Consider the following 19,667-nt stretch of genomic DNA (forward strand, 5'->3'; position numbering starts at 1 on the left):
CAACGGTTTTAAGGTAATTTTGGGGTGCCGATTCCAAATCTGGCATCAGTTTTTGTCTATAACATCAGGTTTTTGAGATATCAAATATTGCATTTTCAATAAAAACTGCAGAAGAAAAATATTAAATAAATGTGGATATCTACATAAAATTATATTATAAACACACTATCCTAAAAATACAGCACCATATTTTAACACTAAAGCAGTCACTGACTCGCAACAACTTGCAATCATTAGTGGCAGAGTTAATTTCGGGTAAAATCAATGAAAAAGGGGTATGCCGATAGCATAAAAATGAGATGTGATAGGGCAAATCTGAGATCAGATTTGGAATCAGCACCCTGAAATTAGTCTAAAACAGCTGCAAAAGTCCAGGCCAGAAAAACATGTGTTTTTTTTGTTGACCAGTGTAATCATTCGTTTTTTCATAGAACACCATTCACGCCCGCGGGGTGCTTTCCCCAAGCGCCTTGCATCACGTCTCAAATATTCAAAGGGCACCCCCCAGTGGCAGCTACCCCCGTGAGACACACAGTGACTCGGCACCAGGCCTGCAAGTGACCATTACTCTGTTTGGTGAACTTATTTGACCGTACGTAGCCAGCCGTGCTAATCAGGTGCGGGGGAAGGACAACAAGCTAAGAACAAAAAGCAGTTGTAAAGAAATGAGTTTTCAATGAGTTGGGGGTGCGATCATTGCTGTGCATAGTCCCGATTGAGTAATTTGTGGGTATTTTTTGGTAGCAGGAATGTTTTGGGACCACGACGCCAACACACATTGGCCTACTCGTTTCGAACGTCAGCGGACCCTACGATGAATCCACTCTCGCAGTGTTTGAGATGGAGCAACGCGATCAGCTGGTACGCACGAAACGGACGAGTGAGATGGTGGTGACATGGGGGAGGACCTTCATTCAGCAGTGGATAATGGCTGATGATGAATGTTTTTAATCAAATACCACCTGGCATATATATTTTTTTTGCAGCCGTAGGAAAACAAAACAGAAGAACAAGACACCGGTATAAAATTTTACACATTTCCCACTTTCACACAACGTTTATTTGTAAAATGTAGCGAAGGGGTTGTATTTTTCAACGTGTCTTTAATAGGCTGGAGAGATTATTCACATATCGATTAGTCGAGATAAAATTCCTCTTAAATTGTGCAGCTCTAAATGTGTCATGACACAATTACAAAAGATCCCCCGTGTCGCCTCCATCGACTATGGGGGGCAAGTGCTGCTCGCAATCCTCACATTTAGGCCTGCACAGCACACGCCTGGCTTCCCCAGTGCTAATGTTTACACACTGCACCAGGTACTCATTTATTTTAACTAAATTACTCGCACAAGCACGTAATGAGACACAGATACCCCGTAGAGCCTTAACAGACTTGCTGCTAACGAGCACCTCTGAAGGCCGGCATGGCACACGTGGGGGGGTGGGTAGCCAGCAGCACCACGCCAGGTCACTTTTGTCTCCCTCGTGGTAATGTTTACACATCGGACCAGGTACTCATTTGAGGCCGAGTCGACCAAGTTGCGGGTCAGATCTGGTTCAGATAATCGTCACTGGTGTTGGTTGCGGTGAGCGGGAATTGAACCCATAGCACAGCGCGCTAACCACTACACTACTGCTCCCCATAATTAATACAGACGGACACGCACACACAGAATACAAACTTCCATTTACTATTTGCCACAAAGTGGTGGTGACATCACCGACGGTGCTTGTGCCAGGTTAGATGCACTTTGAGGCAGCGTGAAGTGTTAAAGGCTCGCTGGGCAGGTCATCATACAGATGCGTATTGTGTGTTAATTGACTGAGATGACGAGCAGATGCACCACCTGCGTTCCCCAGTGCCACATTGCTGTGTTTGGCTGCCCGACGCTCTGCTCGCTTTTGAGCGTTACTCTCTCGCACTGTTCTTGTTGAAGGCCGACTGCCTCCAATTGCCCGCTAGCGTCCTTCACGAGCCTCCTCCACAGAAGCCGGTCGGAGACACCTACACCACATCAGCCCATCTCCTCTCTAGCCCGTACGAGACTCCTCTTTCCAGCCAAACAAAATTTGCTTTGGGCATGCGGAGGCTGGCCATGCAGGCTATATGGGTCAGTGAATGCATGATTGCTCAGTGATGGGACAATGTCCAGATCTCTCCAGCATTTGTGAGCTCTTCACGCAACCCAGGCTGATTAATCCCGAGATGGATCATAGTCGGGCCAGCCTGATTATTTCAAGTGGTTGACAGGTGTTCATGTTAAGGGGTTCAACGTTTCACAAGCATCCGGAAGAGAGGGCAGAACTGTGGTTGAGAAGAACCAGAGTTCTGTGTACAGCGACACATCGGGCAGCCTCAACGTTATTATGTATTATGCAGCCGTTGAAAAAAAAATGCCTAGCGAGATCTCTGCTGTCAAAATGGAGGAGACCATGAACACAGGGATATATTTGTGCTGGCTTTAGAGGTTAGGGTTAAATTAGGGCTGGGTTTAGGTTATAGCTGGGGTTAAGGGCTAGGGCTGGGTAAGAGTTAGGGCTGGGTTAAAGTTGGGTTAGGACTGGGTTTTAGGGCTAGGGTTGGGTTGGGTTAGGGCTAGGTTAGAGTTATGGCTAGGTTAGGACTGGGTTTTAGGGCTAGGGTTGGGTTAGGGCTAGGTTAGAGTTATGGCTAGGTTAGGACTGGGTTTTAGGGCTAGGGTTGGGTTAGGGCTAGGTTAGAGTTATGGCTAGGTTAGGACTGGGTTTTAGGGCTAGGGTTGGGTTAGGGCTAGGTTAGAGTTATGGCTGGGTTAGGACTGGGTTTTAGGGCTAGGGCTGGGTTAGGGCTAGGCTAGAGTTATGGCTGGGTTAGGACTGGGTTTTAGGGCTAGGATTGGGTTAGGGCTAGGTTAGAGTTATGGCTGGGTTAGGACTGGGTTTTAAGGCTAGGCCTGGGTTAGGGCTAGGTTAGAGTTAAGGCTGGGTTAGGACTGGGTTTTAAGGCTAGGCCTGGGTTAGGGCTAGGTTAGAGTTAAGGCTGGGTTAGGACTGGGTTTTAGGGCTAGTGTTGGGTTAGGGTGAAGCTGAAGTACGTAATACTGCTGTGCTGGGTGTTTCACACACATCAGCAGGGCTCCAAACCAAGTGCAATCCACCAGACCAGCCGGTAAGGTGCCAAGAGGGATGGTGTGAGCCATCACCATTCAAAGTGTGTGCGCTCACAAGCTTTGACAATGTTTAAATTTTTTTATTAAATCCTTCAGAGAGAAAACAAGAAGCTTTCTCATGCAATGTGAAAGTGTGCGAGAATGCAGACAGATTCTTAAGAAAGGGCATGCATGCGTAGATCTGCGTCGAGAGTGGCCATCTGACAAAAAACCTCGTGAACTGTAAATCCAAATTTATATACAAACACACTTCCGCATTCATAAATAACCCTTGGCAAAAAGCATTGGCCAGGCTAATGATAACAATAATAATAATAACGATAGAAATACAATCGATCCGGAAATGAGCAATGGGCGAAGTTATTTAGCATGATTTAAAGCTACGGGAATAAGTCCTCAATTTCACAAGCACTGGAAAGTCAAGATAGAAAAAAAACATCAAAATAGGTCGTGCATGGTATTTCTTTTTTAAAACCTACAAAAATAAACAACAACAACAACAAACCAAACGTCCAAGCCAGGTTACAACACAAAGTTCCACGTCGCAACTAATTTACTGGCGGCCGCCAACGTCTAAAATGTCAATCGAGACAAAGAAAAGGAAACAAATGTGGATGAACACCGCATGCCATGCTCACGTCCGTAACACGCTTGGGAGATCCGTATTAAATCGTGGGTGCAAAACGCTCCCAACTTTTAGGGCCTCAAGGAAAAGAAAAAAGAACACCCTCTTTTTCATGACCCCTGTAAACGAACCACGACTGCTGCCCCCTCACCGCCCCGCTGCGTGACCCCCGTGTGACCTCCGTGTGACCCCGTGTGACCCCTGTGTGACCCTGTGTGACCCCGTGTGAGGAGCTCTGTGATTGGCTGACTTGCTAGGTGCTCGGTGTCCCCACAGTTTCGGACTGACGACTGAATAACTCGGCACCCGCCTCCCCAACCCCTCCCTCATCTCCGCATCTCACTCCCTAATCCCTAACCGCCCGGTTGACTTCTTCCAGGCTCAGTGGTGTCTCCCTCATCCCCCGTGTCTCCCTCATCCCCCGTGTCTCCCTCATCCCCCGTGTCTCCCTCATCCCCCGTGTCTCCCTCATCCCCCGTGTCTCCCTCATCCCCCGTGTCTCTCATCTTCCGTGTCTCCCTCATCCCCCGTGTCTCCCTCATCCCCCGTGTCTCCCTCATCCCCCGTGTCTCTCATCTCCCGTGTCTCCCTCATCCCCGTGTCTCCCTCATCCCGTGTCTCCCTCATCCCCGTGTCTCCCTCATCACCCGTGTCTCCCTCATCCCCCGTGTCTCCCTCATCCCCGTGTCTCCCTCATCCCCCGTGTCTCCCTCATCCCCCGTGTCTCCCTCATCCCCGTGTCTCCCTCATCACCCGTGTCTCTCATCTCCCGTGTCTCCCTCATCCCCCGTGTCTCCCTCATCCCCGTGTCTCCCTCATCCCGTGTCTCCCTCATCCGTGTCTCCCTCATCACCCGTGTCTTCCTCATCCCCCGTGTCTCCCTCATCCCCCTGTCTCCCTCATCCCCCGTGTCTCCCTCATCCCGTGTCTCCCTCATCCCCGTGTCTCCCTCATCCCCGTGTCTCCCTCATCCCCCGTGTCTCCCTCATTCCCCTGTCTCCCTCATCCCCCGTGTCTCCCTCATCCCCCGTGTCTCCCTCATCCCCCGTGTCTCCCTCATCCCCCGTGTCTCCCTCATCCCCCGTGTCTCTCATCTCCCGTGTCTCCCTCATCCCCCGTGTCTCCCTCATCCCCCGTGTCTCCCTCATCCCCCGTGTCTCTCATCTCCCGTGTCTCCCTCATCCCCCGTGTCTCCCTCATCCCCCGTGTCTCTCATCTCCCGTGTCTCTCATCTCCCGTGTCTCCCTCATCCCCCGTGTCTCCCTCATCCCCCGTGTCTCCCTCATCCCCCGTGTCTCTCATCTCCCGTGTCTCCCTCATCCCCCGTGTCTCCCTCATCCCCGTGTCTCCCTCATCCCCCGTGTCTCTCATCTCCCGTGTCTCCCTCATTCCCCGTGTCTCCCTCATCCCCCGTGTCTCCCTCATCCCCCGTGTCTCCCTCATCCCCCGTGTCTCCCTCATCCCCGTGTCTCCCTCATCCCGTGTCTCCCTCATCCCCGTGTCTCCCTCATCCCCCGTGTCTCCCTCATCCCGTGTCTCCCTCATCCCCCGTGTCTCCCTCATCCCCCGTGTTGTCTCTCACTTGGTCTCAGCGGCTGCCATGTGCGTGCGAAGAAGGAGGAGGAGGAGGCGTGACGGTCAGCACTGCCGCATCCCCGCAGCGAGGGGGCGAGGGTCGTCAGGATTTGACCTCTGACCCTTTCCCTCCCACCACGACGGGGCCCGATCGATGCGTTTGGCGAGTCCACCATCTCGCCGCAGCCCCCCCCCCCCGCCCCCCGCAGCTGCCACTAGAATTGCGTGGCGCTGGAGGGATCGCACTGCAGCAGGCGCACGATGGAGGGGTCGCTCTTGGCTCCTCGGATGAACTCGTCAAGAGAGAGTTTGCCTGCGGAGCGGCACAGGGGGTTGGTGACAGGGGAGACTCGCACAAGAGGGCCCACGCGCACAGCACTGTGCGGGGGCGAGTGCTGCTAGCGAGCGCACGTGTTGAGGCCGGCACGGGTTTCGTGGGGCCACCATCACGTCGGCCCACCAATGTCTCCCCCCCCCCTCCATTGGGTAATGTTTATCAGCTGCCCACCAGGTACGGTAACTCATTCAAGGCCGAGTTGACTTGGGGGAGGCCCACGACCGGTTTGGATCTCAATCGCCACCGGTGTTCACCATGCCCGGCAAGTGACCTCGTGCTTCTTGACTCACACGGGCACGAACATGAAGATGCCCCGTGTCGGCACGGCAACTGTGGGGGACAGCGTCATTCAGACGCTGTCTTGCCGACAGACCTGTTCTTCACCTGAGGACGGCTGCTTGCGTTGTGGCCGAAACGTCGTGAGAATTATTTTATTATGTTTTATTTTTATTATTTTATTATTTCCCTTCTACGTGACTTTACCGAAAGAACCAAGATGATGAATCCCTGTAGTCACGAAAGCTTTAAATCGAAACTGTGGGGGTGGATAAGTGCCGTTTGTGAGCACTGTACCTGTGAAGGCTGGCGTGGCACATGACACCCGGTCGACATCGGTGAAAAATATGTGAACTGGTCTTGGGCATCCCGTCGTAGGTTGACTCGGCCCGAATTTTATATCGAGTGCGGTGTGTAAACATCGGCAGTGGGGAGACAAAGGCGGGCGGCCGTGGTGCTAAAATCACACCACCGCCTCATGTGCGCGCTGTGTCGGCCTTCATAGGCGCTCGCAAACAGTTGCCCTCTCCATCCAGTCTGTCCATGAATCTGTGCGCCAGTGAGTGCGCACCCGTGTATTTACATGCGCGTGTTTTACGTGCGCGTGTTCGTGCACGCGTGCGTTGAGTGCGTGCGTGCGATGTCTACCGTCCTGGTTGGTGTCCATCTGGCGGAAGATCTTATCGGTTCTCTTTTCCGGAGTCGCCTCGTCTTCTGGCATCTTCATCACGGACGAAACCATCTTGTAGATCGCCTGTTTGTTAAACAAAGACAAAGAACCCCCGTATAGCCTTCGACACACTGTTGGGGAAAGTTCTATTAACGAGCACCTGTGAAGGCCGTCACGGAACGCGAGGGGGTGGGTGGCCAGTACCACGCCCGGCCCCCTTTGTCTCTCCAGTGCTCATGTTTACACACTGCACCAGATACCAGTTTAAGGCTGAGTCAACATAAGAGAGGCCCAGATCTGGTTCAGAAAATCGTCACTGGCGTTGGTTCCCGTGAGCTGGAATCAAAACGTGGGTGACCGAGTTCGTAACGCAGCAAGCTAACCACTACGCTACCGCTCCCCACACACACACACAACGACTACACACAGGCACGCTAACACACGCTAACACGCACACTAACGCGGCGGCAACGAGCACATGCATGTGCTCCATCGTATGCATCGTTCGAGACGCTCACACAGACACAAACACGCACACTCACATTTATCTCGTGCGACCCAAACAGGGGGTCAGATTTTTAGATTTTTCCATCCTTTTTTTGGATCTTGGCTCCCGCCAAGACGACACACTCCCATACGCTCACATACACACACGCACGCACGTGTATATATACACACACACACACACAGACAAAGATCCCCCGTATAGCCTTTAGATGCTGTTGTGGCAAGTGCCTTTAGGGAGCACCTATTAAGGTCGGTACAGCGCACGAGTGGATATTTTGGGCAACGCCACACCCGGCCGCCTTTGTCTCCCCAGTGCTGATGTTTACACACCATTTAAGGCTGAGTCGACCTAGGGGAGGCCAAGGACCGTTTCAGATATGCGGATATATACACACATCTATATGCACACACACACATAAACACAGATACACCCACATATATACATGCTCACCCAAACACAAACACACCCATATACACTTTCACCCACTAAACCTCTTCCAGGAGCTATTACACACTGACATATAAACACAATTTTTTATCGTTTAATTTTGTGGATCACATCTTTCTTTTTGCTATTTAAATTCATAGGAATATTCTGGGATTTTATTTCATCCGGGAAAACCTCACCTGAATCTCAAGACCCCCGTACCGGGAGTGTCCTGTATTGAGACGTACAGCCAATTCCTTTCTAAGGAGTATTTCGCTTTTGTGTGGAAGCAAACCAAAGCACCCAGAGGAGAAAGAAAGAAAGAAATAAAACAACAATCATCCCATCACGCATTCGAGTGGATTCACAATACTCCACAAAGATGGGTTCACAAAGACCCCCCCGCCCCCCCCCGCCCCCACTTGGTGCATTCCCATCTCACGGGCACTTCACAGCCTGGGTTGGTTGTTGGTCCATTTTCGCAAATCTCTCTGCGTGGTCCACCAACGCTCGCCTCCACAGCGCCGGATCACAGGGCGTGCGTCATCACCGCCGTGCCTTCATCCATCACGAGCTGTCACGCTTAGTGACTCGCGAGGGGGCAGGGGACATGACCGCTGGTCACGTGACGCGAGATTTTTTGTAGGGGAATTTTCCCATGATCCCTTGCTTGCCCCCCCCCACCCCGAGCACGATTCCCAGCGGTGGGGGCTAGGGGGCTGTGGCTTGCTATAGCGGAGTGTAAGGAACGACGCAAAGTTTATTGTTTCATCGGCCAAGTACGAAGAAAAAATGTTCACGCTGTGACTTGTAAACACGTGGACACAGTACTGACATTACACAGTGCTTGGACGGTGATATTGCCTGTATCAAGTTATAGGCTGACAGGGAAAGTGTTGTTAGTGAGCGCATATTAATGCTTCATTGGCACAATGGTGGAAAACGCCACGCACGTTTTAATGCGACTTTTGCTCTTTAAAAAGACCGGTCTCTGATGGGGCCTCTAAACAATAGACTGACAGACCCAGTCACTGATGGGCCCTCTAGACAATAGACTGACAGACCGGTCTCTGATGGGACCTCTAGACAATAGACTGACAGACCGGTTTTTGATGGGGCCTCTAGACAATAGACTGACATATCTGTCTCTGATGGTGCCTCTAGACAATAGACTGACAGGCTGGTCTCTGATGGGGCCTCTAGACAATAGACTGACAGATCTGTCTCTGATGGGGTCTGTAGACAATAGATTGACAGACCTGTCACTGATGAGGTCTCTAGACAATAGACTGACAGACCGGTCTCTGATGGGCCCTCTAGACAATAGACTGACAGACCTCTGACGAGGTGTTTTAGGCTGCTGCCCATGATGATCTCATGTGATCAAGCTGATAAGCCAGACAGCCAGGCAGACAGCCAGGCCGACAGCCAGGCCGACAGACAGGCAGGCACTGGCACATCCCGTACTGCGGAGAGAGACCCTGGGGCATGGGGAGGCGGTCACGCCCGTCCTGTAAATCAATTAGCGCCGTAACGAGCGGAAATCCCAGCATCTTGGGAGACAGGACAGACACAGAGGTCCGGAGGGACAGAGGGAAACCGTGACATGCACACATACAGTCACACACACTCACATATGTATGCATGTATCTGCCTACAGCAAGTGTACCCTCATGCACATACAATCATACGCATGCATTCAAGCGCATACATGCATCCACAAACACTCACACAAGCACACACTGTAGACACACAACACGTGCATACATGCACAAAGATATAAGACAAAGATCCCCAGTTATTGCCTTAACATACTTTTGGAGGCAAGTGCTGTTAAAGCACCTATGAAGGCTGCCGCCGGTACACTGAGGGGTGTGTGGCCAGCAACACGCTTATCCACCTTTGTCTCATTTGAGGCTTAGTGGGTCTGGGAGAGAGGCCCAGAATGGGACGAGATGTCACTCACTGTTGATGTCAACCGTGGATGGGAATCGAACTCGGGATATTGGGTTAGAGTGCAGTGAGCCCCTCACACGTCCAACCACACGTCCTTGTCGTGGTGAGGGGGGGGAGGTGATGCCTAAGTAGGAGATTGTTTGACAGGGTGAAGTATGGTGGGGTTTCCCCTATCTATTTTGAACCTTCAAGTGGATGGGCAAACGAGGCTCCGGTGAAGACGGTGAAGCAGTTGGAAAAGGATCTTTGGATCTCAACGGCTGTGAACGCGGAGGAAGGCTGCAACAAGCAAGTTGGAGATCTGCGGATGTCTCAGACTCTCCCTGCCACTGGGCTCGAGACCTCCTGCCCGTCAAGACTGCGTGGGGCCGCTGAAGGCGGCGCACCAGCATCCCCACGTGAGAAAAAGAAACGGCTCGCCGGCTTCTACCGCGGGAAACCACAAACTTCCCAACCTTGCAAGCCCCGCAGCAATGGACAAGCGGTGACGGGGACAGCACCGGTGAAATCCGGCAGTTTCTAGCCACGGATCTGCACGGAGGCGGCGGTAGTTGGACGGTGTCTCCGTGCACCTGGACCGAGACGGGGGTGCAACTCGGCAGCTGCTATCACGGCCGTGCAGTCCTCTTTCGGATGCCCTCTGCTCACCCCGCATGGCGAGGGGAGGGGTTAGAAGAGTGTGCCCTGACCCTAGGCCTTCTCGCCCACTCCTGGCCGCATTACCGCCGAGATCACTCTCTCGGTGGTCGAAGCCACAAGAAGGCCGGTGGCTTTTGCTACGTGAAATGTTCGCACTCCGATGGATAACGCAGATAATGCATGACCAGAAAGAAGGAATGCTTGTCGTCGCCAGGGAACTTGGGAGGTGTAACATCGACGTCGCTGCCTTGAGTGACCAAGATCCAGGTCTAGAATGCAGTCACCAACTCATCAAATCCTCGATGAAACTTGGGTGACCTACCGACACCTCAAGGGTCTCGAGAGGTTACCACCAGCAACGACGCCTCCGGGAGATCCTTCACGTTGAGCGGGAGGATCGCCGCACGAACGCCGGCGTCCTCGCTGGAGGCAGCGTCGCCACCGTTGAGGCGACGACCCTCGTCACACCACACTGCTTGCGGATGATGCCAGATTCTGGTCTCACCGAACAAGCACTCGCTACTCCCAGCGCACCCACGGTCAGAGGTCAGGTGGTGGTTGGTGGTGGTGGCCAGAGGAGAGGTTACAGAAACACGACGGGAGCGTGTCTCAAGAAAACCGGCGTGGGTCATGACAAGCTGGGAGGAGCGAGCCATCAAACCCGACCTCAATGGCGCCACGTCCTCCTCATCAGGCCGTGAGCCACTTCGACGTAGGGTTGCCATCTCTTATTGTTTTAGTTATTGATATATTTTGCCTAAAATATACTACGATTAAAATATCCTGGGATTGCATTCGTTAGTCACCGGGAGAACCATGGCGATTCCGGTAGACGCCCCGGGACAATCCGGGACGGTTGGGAAACCCAACTTGAAGGAGCAGCGCTTTGCCCTCGAAGCTGAACGGAGAGAGGGGGCAGAGAAGGAAGAGGGAAGGAAGGAGATGGACAGAACCCCCTGCCAGCAGCAGGGAGAGGACCCGCGAGGCAATGTCTGCAGCTTCTCAGGACCCAAATGTAAATCTGTGGCCGAGATCGTCCCTCGAATCGGCGACGATGCATAAACACGCGCAGCGTTACGGACACACACACGCACACCGCACTGTCCTGGAATACCGCTTCAGACGTAAAATAAACACGTTATTCTTTTTCCACCGCGATTTTTTATTCCATCTCGGTGCTCTGGGAATCCGGAGGCAAGGACCGGCTGAACAGAAATCTGCGGCAGCACTGTCCTCCCGCCGTGCGGGTAGAGACAGCAGCAGCAGCAGCCACCCCCGTGTTTGTCCTCGGTGCAAAATAAATTCGTGGAAGTCCCCTTCACCCTTACCCTTCTTATTCGGAGCAGAATGAATCATTGGAATCATCTGTACGTAACCCTTTGCAAATGACACTGGACCCCAATCCAGTCCCAGATCAATTCCAAGATCACACCGATTTAAAAAAATCTTCCACGGACGCACCCCTGCCTACCTCTCCCCTTTCATCTCACTCTCCTACCTCTCCCCTCTCATCTCACTCTACTCCCCTCCACGCACTCTCCTGCCTCTCCCCTCTCATCTCACTCTACTCCCCTCCACGCACTCTCCTGCCTCTCCCCTCTCATCTCACTCTACTCCCCTCCACGCACTCTCCTACCTCTCCCCTCTCATCTCACTCTACTCCCCTCCACACACTCTCCTACCTCTCCTCTCCCCTCTCATCTAACTCTACTCCCCTCGACGCACTCTCCTACCTCTCCCCTCTCATCTCACTCTACTCCCCTCCACGCACTCTCCTACCTCTCCCCTCTCATCTCACTCTACTCCCCTCCACGCGCTCTCCTGCCTCTCCCCTCTCATCTCACTCTACTCCCCTCCACGCACCATCCTACCTCTCCCCTCTCATCTCACTCTACTCCCTCCACGCACTCTCCTACCTCTCATCTCACTTTACTCCCCTCCATGCACTCTCCTACCTCTCCCCTCTCATCTCACTCCACTCCCCTCCACGCACTCTCCTATCTCTCCCCTCTCATCTCACTCTACTCCCCTCCACGCACTCCCCTACCTCTCATCTCACTCCACTCCTCTCCACGCACTCTCCTATCTCTCCCCTCTCATCTCATCCCACTCCCCTCCACACACTCTCCACTCCAGCAACCAAGCCTTGCTGTCAAAGTCCCCAGTCAACCTTCGATCAGTGGGAGGTCTCCCCTTCTCTTTTGCTGTGCCCCACAGACTGGAATGTCCATCCCCCCAGACATCGGTCCTGTCGACTACCTGGCCCTGTTCATCTCCAGGCCGAAGACGTTCCTCTCTCTCGAAAGTAAACAAGCCCACAGTTTCTGCGCAGTGTTGTGAGCTGTGGTCGCATGTAGACACTATTTGAAAGCCACATTGTAGTGTGTTACATGAAGCTGATAGCACGTTTTGAATACAACTGGGCTGGGGGCAGGGCGGCGGTGAGAGAAATCTGCGGCAGCAGCCTCAACGCACCAAGCTCGAATAAGTTCAAGCTGTAAAATCGATCTGCGGAAACATTAAATGGGAAGCGTGTAATGGGTAGCGTGTAATGGGGGGTGGGTGGGTGGGGGGCCCACATGTTTACTTGCGAATTAAATTCTCGGCAGCCAGCCTCATTACCTCTCGAAGAAAAGAAGCAAAAAAAAAACGACGAAATCTGCGGAGGCGGCGGTGGCGGCTGACACGGCGATTTGCTCGGGGCGAGAAGCCCCCGAAGCCGATGCGCGCACCCGCTCAGCTCCACCCCGCTGGCAGGGAGCGGAGGGGAGGGGAGGGAGGGTGCTGGCCGGGGGGGGGTGGGGGTCCACGCGTGGTCACCCCGAGCGGATGCCACCGGCCAGTCCCGTCAAGAGAGCCGCGCGCATCGAACGCGCGCGAATTGGGGGCTCAGGAATCATCGGCGCGCGCGCTGCAGAAAAAAACACGACGACGACGACGAGCCGCAAGCTGGGGGCTTGGAGATGCGCGCGAGGAGGAGGAGGAGGACGTCACGCGCCGTGCACGCGCGTGACGTTCATTCACAACAATCCGCACGCGCACACATCCAAATACAACGCGCAAAAAAGACGAAGACCCCCCCACCCCACCCCCGTGTAGCCTTTAACAGGCTGTCGGAGCAAGTGCCTGTTGGAGAGCGCCCTGTGAAGGCTGGCACGGCACACGAGGGGGTGGGTGGCCAAACACCACGCCCGGCCGCCTTTTGCACACTGCAACAGGTACTCATTTGAGGCTGAGTCGACCTATGGGAGGTCCAAAGATACACATATGTATGTGTGTAGTTGGGGTAAATTGGTCTGGTAAGCGTGGAAGAGTAGACCAAAGTAGTGGCTAGAGGATATTTAAAGAGCTGCTTAGTGGAATCCCTTGTTTGTGCATCAGTGGTTCGAGCAAGCACACACATACACACACACACATATATACACACATATACACACACACATACAGAACGTTCACAGATACACAAGACAAATGTCCCCGTGTAGCCTTCACACACTGGGGGAGCAAGTGCTGGTATCGAGCACCTATGAAGGTCGACATGGCACACGAGGGGAGGCCCACGACTGGTTCAGATAATCGTCACCGGTGTTGGCCGTGAGCGGGAATCGAACCCGGATCACCGAGTTCGTAGGGCAGCGTAGCGCTAACCGCTGCACCACCGCTCCTTACATTCATATACAAGATTCACATAGTCACACACTCCCACACAACAAAGGCAAAGACACCCCGTATATGCTTAACAGACTGTAGGGGCAAGTGCTCCCACACACAAAGACAAAGATCCCAGTATAGCCTTTAACAGACTGTTGGGGCAAGTGCTGTTCGCGAGCACCTATGAAGGCCGGCACAGCACACGAGGGGGTGGATGACAATCACCACGCGCGGCCGCCTTTGTCTCCCCAGTGGCGATGTTTTATACACATGGCACCAGGTACTCATTTGAGTCTGAGTTGACCTAGGCAATGCAAAAAAACAGATACACAAAAGTCAAAGATCCCCCGTAAAGCCTTTAATGGACTGTTGGGGCAAGTTCCGTTAGAGAGCACCTATGAATGCCGGCACGGTACGCGACGGGGTGGATGGCCACCACCACGTCCGGCCGCCTTTGTCTCCCCAGTGGCGATGTTTACACACCGCACCCGCTACCCATTTGAGGTTGAGTCGACCTAGGGGAGGCTCAGGACCTGTTCAGATAATCGTCACTGATGGTGTTGGCCGTGAGTGGGAATCGAACTCGGGCCGCCGGGTTCGTAGCGCAGCTAACCACCACACTACCGCTCCCCACAACAGACACACACAACAACAACAACCGCCATTCACCACTAAGTGGCGGTGACGTCACCACGGCGCTTGTGCCAGGCTAGGTGCACGCTGAGGCCACGTGAAGTGTCGAACGTCCGCTGGCAGGAGGTCACGGGGCAGACCCAGGTGCCACGGTTTGAACAGTTGAACAGTTTATTTAGGTAGAAAAATAAAATAAAAATAAGATATCACGACGTTTCGATAAAGCTTCAATTCACGAGTTTATTTAGAATTGCCCTGTGAGCTCAAAAGCTTTTGAGTCGGGTTTCATCAACAAAACAGCAAAAAACGGTAAAATTAGAAACACAACGTTTGCAACAGGTCGCATAAAATCGTTTTCTTGTCCAAACAACACGGTCCGACTGACTGAGAGGACCGACTTCAGATGACTGCCCGATGCACCGCCTGTGCCCCCCACTGTGCCAACTTACACACACAACAACAACCGCCATTCGCTACTAAGTGGCGGTGACGTCACCACGACGCTTGTGCCAGGCTATGTGCACCTTGAGGCCACGTGAAGTGTCGAACGCCCGCTGGCAGGAGGTCACGGGGCAGACCCAGGTGCCACAGGTCGACTGACTGAGATGACCGAGATGACTGGCTGATGCACCACCTGTGCGTCCTACTGTGCCAACTTGCTGTGCTTTAGCCACCCGGCACTTTGCTCGTTATTGTGAGTGTCGCTCCTCCGCCCTCCGTTGTTGCTGGAGGGCGACTGCCTCCAACTGACCAGTAGCGTCCTTCACGAGCCTCCTCCACAGAGGCCGATCTTGACACCGCTGGTACCAGTCATCGGCAAGTCCACGCAGCTCCACGTCCTCCTGTACCACATCACTCCATCTCTTTTCTAGCTCGTGCCGCGCCCGTTTAGCCCCCTCGATTCGGCCGAACAAAAGCTGTTTAGGCACTCGGTGGCTGGGCATGCGGGCTACATGACCCAGCCAACGCAGCCTTGCCTGCCGGAGGAGCTCACCGATGGCACTTTGCCCAGATCTTTCAAGGATTTGTGAGCTCCTCACACAATCCAGCCTGGTTAAACCCAGGATGGATCGTAGGCAGGCCAGCCTAAATGTTTCCAACCGGCGAAGATGCTCCATTAGGGGGGTCCACGTTTCGCAAGCGCTATCACACACACTATCACATACACGCACGCGCACTCACACAAATTCGCGCGCTCTCACACACACGCACAAATCCCAGTGTCGCCGCATTTTTGATCTCCACATTCCGGCGGTGTCTTTATAAGGCCATCTCGGGCGAGTTTGAGCATCACTGCCGTTCCACAACGCACAACGCCTGCACGGTCTTCGTAAGGGGCTGCTCGTTCACTTGCCCCAACAGTCTGTTCAGGCTACACGGAGTATGTGTGCGTGCAATTACCAGACCGTGCACCACGTGTGTACATGCGTGCGAGGTTTTTGCACGTGTGTGTGTGTGTGCACGTGTACATATACATGCTCGCGTGCGTACATATTGCAGTGATTCACGAAACGAGGTTCGCGTGATTTGCATCTCACAACAAACACGCACGAGGCCGCGACTCGTCACGCGTGTGCGCGACTCGTCACGCGTGTGCGTGACTCGATGACACCGCCATCGCCGGCAACCGACGGCCGCTCTGCGCACAATTCTCACACGCAACGCGCACAATGACGGTGTACACACACACACAATACACACGACACAGACACACAACACAGACACACGCACAATACACACGACACACGCACAATACACACACACAATACACACGACACACACACAATACACACAACACAGACACACACAATACACACGACACAGACACACACAATACACACGACACAGACACACACACAATACGAACGACACAGACACACACACAATACAAACGACACAGACACACACCACAGACACATAATACACACAAAACAGACACACACAATACACACACACACAATACATACGACACAGACACACACACAATACACACACACACAATACACACGACACAGACACACACACAGCGAATATTACCCATAGCTACACGCAGGGCCAACGCCTGCAAACAAAACCGGAAGTCTTACATCTGACACCGTGACATCGACGCGCGCCCCCCCCACCCCCCCAAAGCGCGGGGCCCGGGGCAGTCGCATCACGGCCGGGGAGTGTAACGGTCGGCACCGCCGGAATTTCCAATCCAGACGTCGCCGGTTCGATTCGACCTGGCACCGCTGCGGTTGGAACGATGGGGGGCACGTTTCTTAACCCGCCCCCCCCCCTCCCTCGCCCTGCCCCTGATCCCCCACGCCCGTCTCTATCCAGCCATCGGCGAGTTGATCGGCAGGCCGCGTGTGGAGGGATTAAGATGTGGGTACTGACACATCTTCATAGACGTCTGGCCAGCGTAGTCGGCCGGACGAGTCGGCCACCAAAAATACCAAAATGGAGGTCCCCGTGGAGGCCATTCCGGCAGCAGTGGGGGTGAGCGCAGCAATTGCAGGGGCTGCACCTGAACCTCTCCGTGCATACCCGGGCACCAAGACGCACATCCCGCACTCATTCACTGTAACACCGCCGTCTCCCCTTCCTGCCCCCCCCCCCCCAAGTCTCCCTCCACCTCCTCCCTCAACCCCACCTCCCCGCGCTCGCCTTGAGATTTCCTGGAGCAAAGGAAACGCGACACAACACAAGGGGTTCTATTTGAGGAGAGGAAGCGGCGTCGGCGAGAGGGAGGCCGAGAACTGCCGATCATCGTGGCCCCGGCTAGATGAGAGGCGATTCATTCATTGCCAGAGACACCAAACCAAACCCCAGCCCGTTAAAAACAAAAACTGGGTTCTAGATATGAAGCTTCCGTGACTGCAAGGATTCATGCTCTTGGGTTTTTTCGGTAAAGTCACGTAGGTAAAAATAAATAATGAAATAATATTTATAATTATATAAATACTATTATAATTCACGACGTTTCGGAGGCAACACAATTCTCCGTCATCAGGTGGGACCGTCACAGCTAAATTGATGCAGTAAATTTAGCTGTGACGGTCCCACCTGATGACGGAGACTTGTGTTGCCTCCGAAACGTCGTGATTTATTATTTTATTTATATTATTTTAAAAAATATTATTTTATTATTATTTATTTTTACCGACGTGACTTTACCGAAAAAACCTAAGAGTATAAAAACTGGGTTCTCAAGCGCAGTGAGTTTCATCTGTGTGTGTACGTTGAACTTCTTTCGCGCCGTACGTAGCCAACCGTGCTAATCGGAGGTGCGGGGGGAAGGACAATAAACTAAAGGCTGCCGAGTTGATGGCTGCCGAGTTGATGGCTACAAAAATAAGCAATCTCGTGGATTGTAACTGAATTTCCGACGCTTTAAACAACCTTGGGTTGATTGGCACGTGGCACGCGCTCTCCGTCGGCCACACGGAGCTCGGCTGAAGAGACTTCAGAAATAGTTCACCAACATCGTCTTCTGCGGCCGTTGCTGTTACACACAGTGGTGCACTGCTTGCTGCAAGAGTTCCCAAGGGAGATTTCTTCCATTCCATGACCCGACTCCGATAGCGTCGATGGGAATACAATTGATAGAGCGTGCGTTTACTGGCCCAAGCCCCTTAGCTGCTGAGGTTGTGGGTTTGAGTCCAGACCCCAATCACACTCACAAGGTTAATTGACGATTGCCACCTGTCCAGGTGGAAATCGTCGACACCATTGTTTTACCTGGACAGTCCGGGAATTGGTGTGTGTGTTCGGGTGGCAGCGGAAAATGGTTTGTACCAATATCTGGTAACGATATTGCCGTGTAGAACTTTATTACAGTTACCTGCATAGTTTTGATAACAGACCTATAGATGACTTAAGGCTCTATCCGGGTTTGGTCTACAGTGGAAAGGTAATCAACCCTGGGCCTCAATCTAAGTGGGATGATTATGAAGTTGACAATGTTGACCATGCAGTGAACTTTACACCGCAGCCTAGATAGACCTAGGCCGACTGAAAAACACGTCAAGGTTTGGTCTCACGAGGAAACGATGGCCGAGCCGAACAGGCGCTCACTCCCACGTGGCAACGAAGACTTCGACGGACTTCCCAGCGAAGACCAAATGGAAATAATCCCAACATTCGACATCTCGTGAAACCAGGGTGGGGGGAGGAGCGGGGGTGCGGATGGTACGAAGTCTGTCATGGCATTCGGGTCAAGACGTGAAGGCCGCGGCGGTTTGACAGCAGCCTCGGGCCTTCGAGACCAAGGCCGACTCGAGGTCACGTTGTCAGCTCGTGACCTCGGAGTGCGTGGCCTCTGTCGACGAAGTGGCTTAGCGAGGCAGCAGCCTTGACACTGCGCCACAGCCTAAAAAAGGCTCTCAATTGATCAATCTTTATTTTTTACCTGCCAATATCGTCCTCAATAAAGCAGGGATTGGTGCGCGTTGCGTCAGAAAGGGAGCGGGCATGGGGTCGGTAGCAACAGAGCAACAGAAACGAGATAAAACAAGAAACCCGTCACGACATCAACCTCGCCCTCCCCACTCGAGGTCTGTCCGCGGGGCTTCGTTGCCCACAAGAGGCCACTCCACTCACCTGCACGATCTCCAGCATCTCGGCCCGGCTGATGTAGCCGTTGCCGTCCAGGTCGTACATGCTGAAGGCCCACTTGAGCTTCTGCTCGAGCTTGCCGCGCGACGTCACGCTCAGCGCGATGATGAACTCGCGGAAGTCGATGGTGCCGTCGCCGTTGGCGTCGAAGGTGCGGAACACGTGCTCGGCGAACTTGGAGGCGTCGCCGTACGGGAAGAAGTTGCCGTAGATCTTCTTGAACTCGTCCACCGTGAGGCTGCCGCTGGGGCAGTCCTTGAGGAAGCCCTTGTACCACTCCTGCAGCTCGTGCTCCGAGAACTCGGTGTTCTCACGCAGGTCCTGCAGCACCTCCGGCCGCAGCTTGCTGTTCTGCTTGCCCATCGCCTGCTGCTGCTGATGCTGATCCTGCTGCTGATCCTGCTGCTGTTGATGATGATGATAGCTGCTGCTGCTGATGATGACACTGCAGCCACTATAGCTGCTGCTGCTGCTGTTGATGATGATGATGATAGCTGCTGCTGATGCTGATGACACTGCAGCCACTATAGCTGCTGCTGCTGTTGATGCTGATAGCTGCTGCTGATGCTGCTGCTGTTGATGCTGATAATACTCCTGCCACTAAATTTGCAACGGCGATT

The 19,667-nt window shown here is 53.3% G+C and overlaps 1 protein-coding gene across 1 annotated transcript; it reads right to left on the reverse strand.

Moving 5' to 3' along the window:
- Positions 1-1,023: 1,023 nt before the first annotated feature.
- LOC144731038 (hippocalcin-like protein 1) lies at positions 1,024-19,647 on the reverse strand. The gene is made up of 3 exons (XM_078612023.1): positions 19,033-19,647; positions 6,611-6,716; positions 1,024-5,662 (listed from the first exon to the last, which is right to left on the reverse strand). Exons 1-3 carry the CDS (start codon positions 19,408-19,410, stop codon positions 5,565-5,567), a joined length of 582 nt encoding a protein of 193 aa, XP_078468149.1. The 5' UTR covers positions 19,411-19,647; the 3' UTR covers positions 1,024-5,564.
- Between the last annotated feature and the right edge of the window lie 20 nt (positions 19,648-19,667).

This window comes from Lampetra planeri, chromosome 2 (genome assembly GCF_965212315.1).
Source record: "Lampetra planeri chromosome 2, kcLamPlan1.2.h2, whole genome shotgun sequence".
NCBI lineage: Eukaryota > Metazoa > Chordata > Hyperoartia > Petromyzontiformes > Petromyzontidae > Lampetra > Lampetra planeri.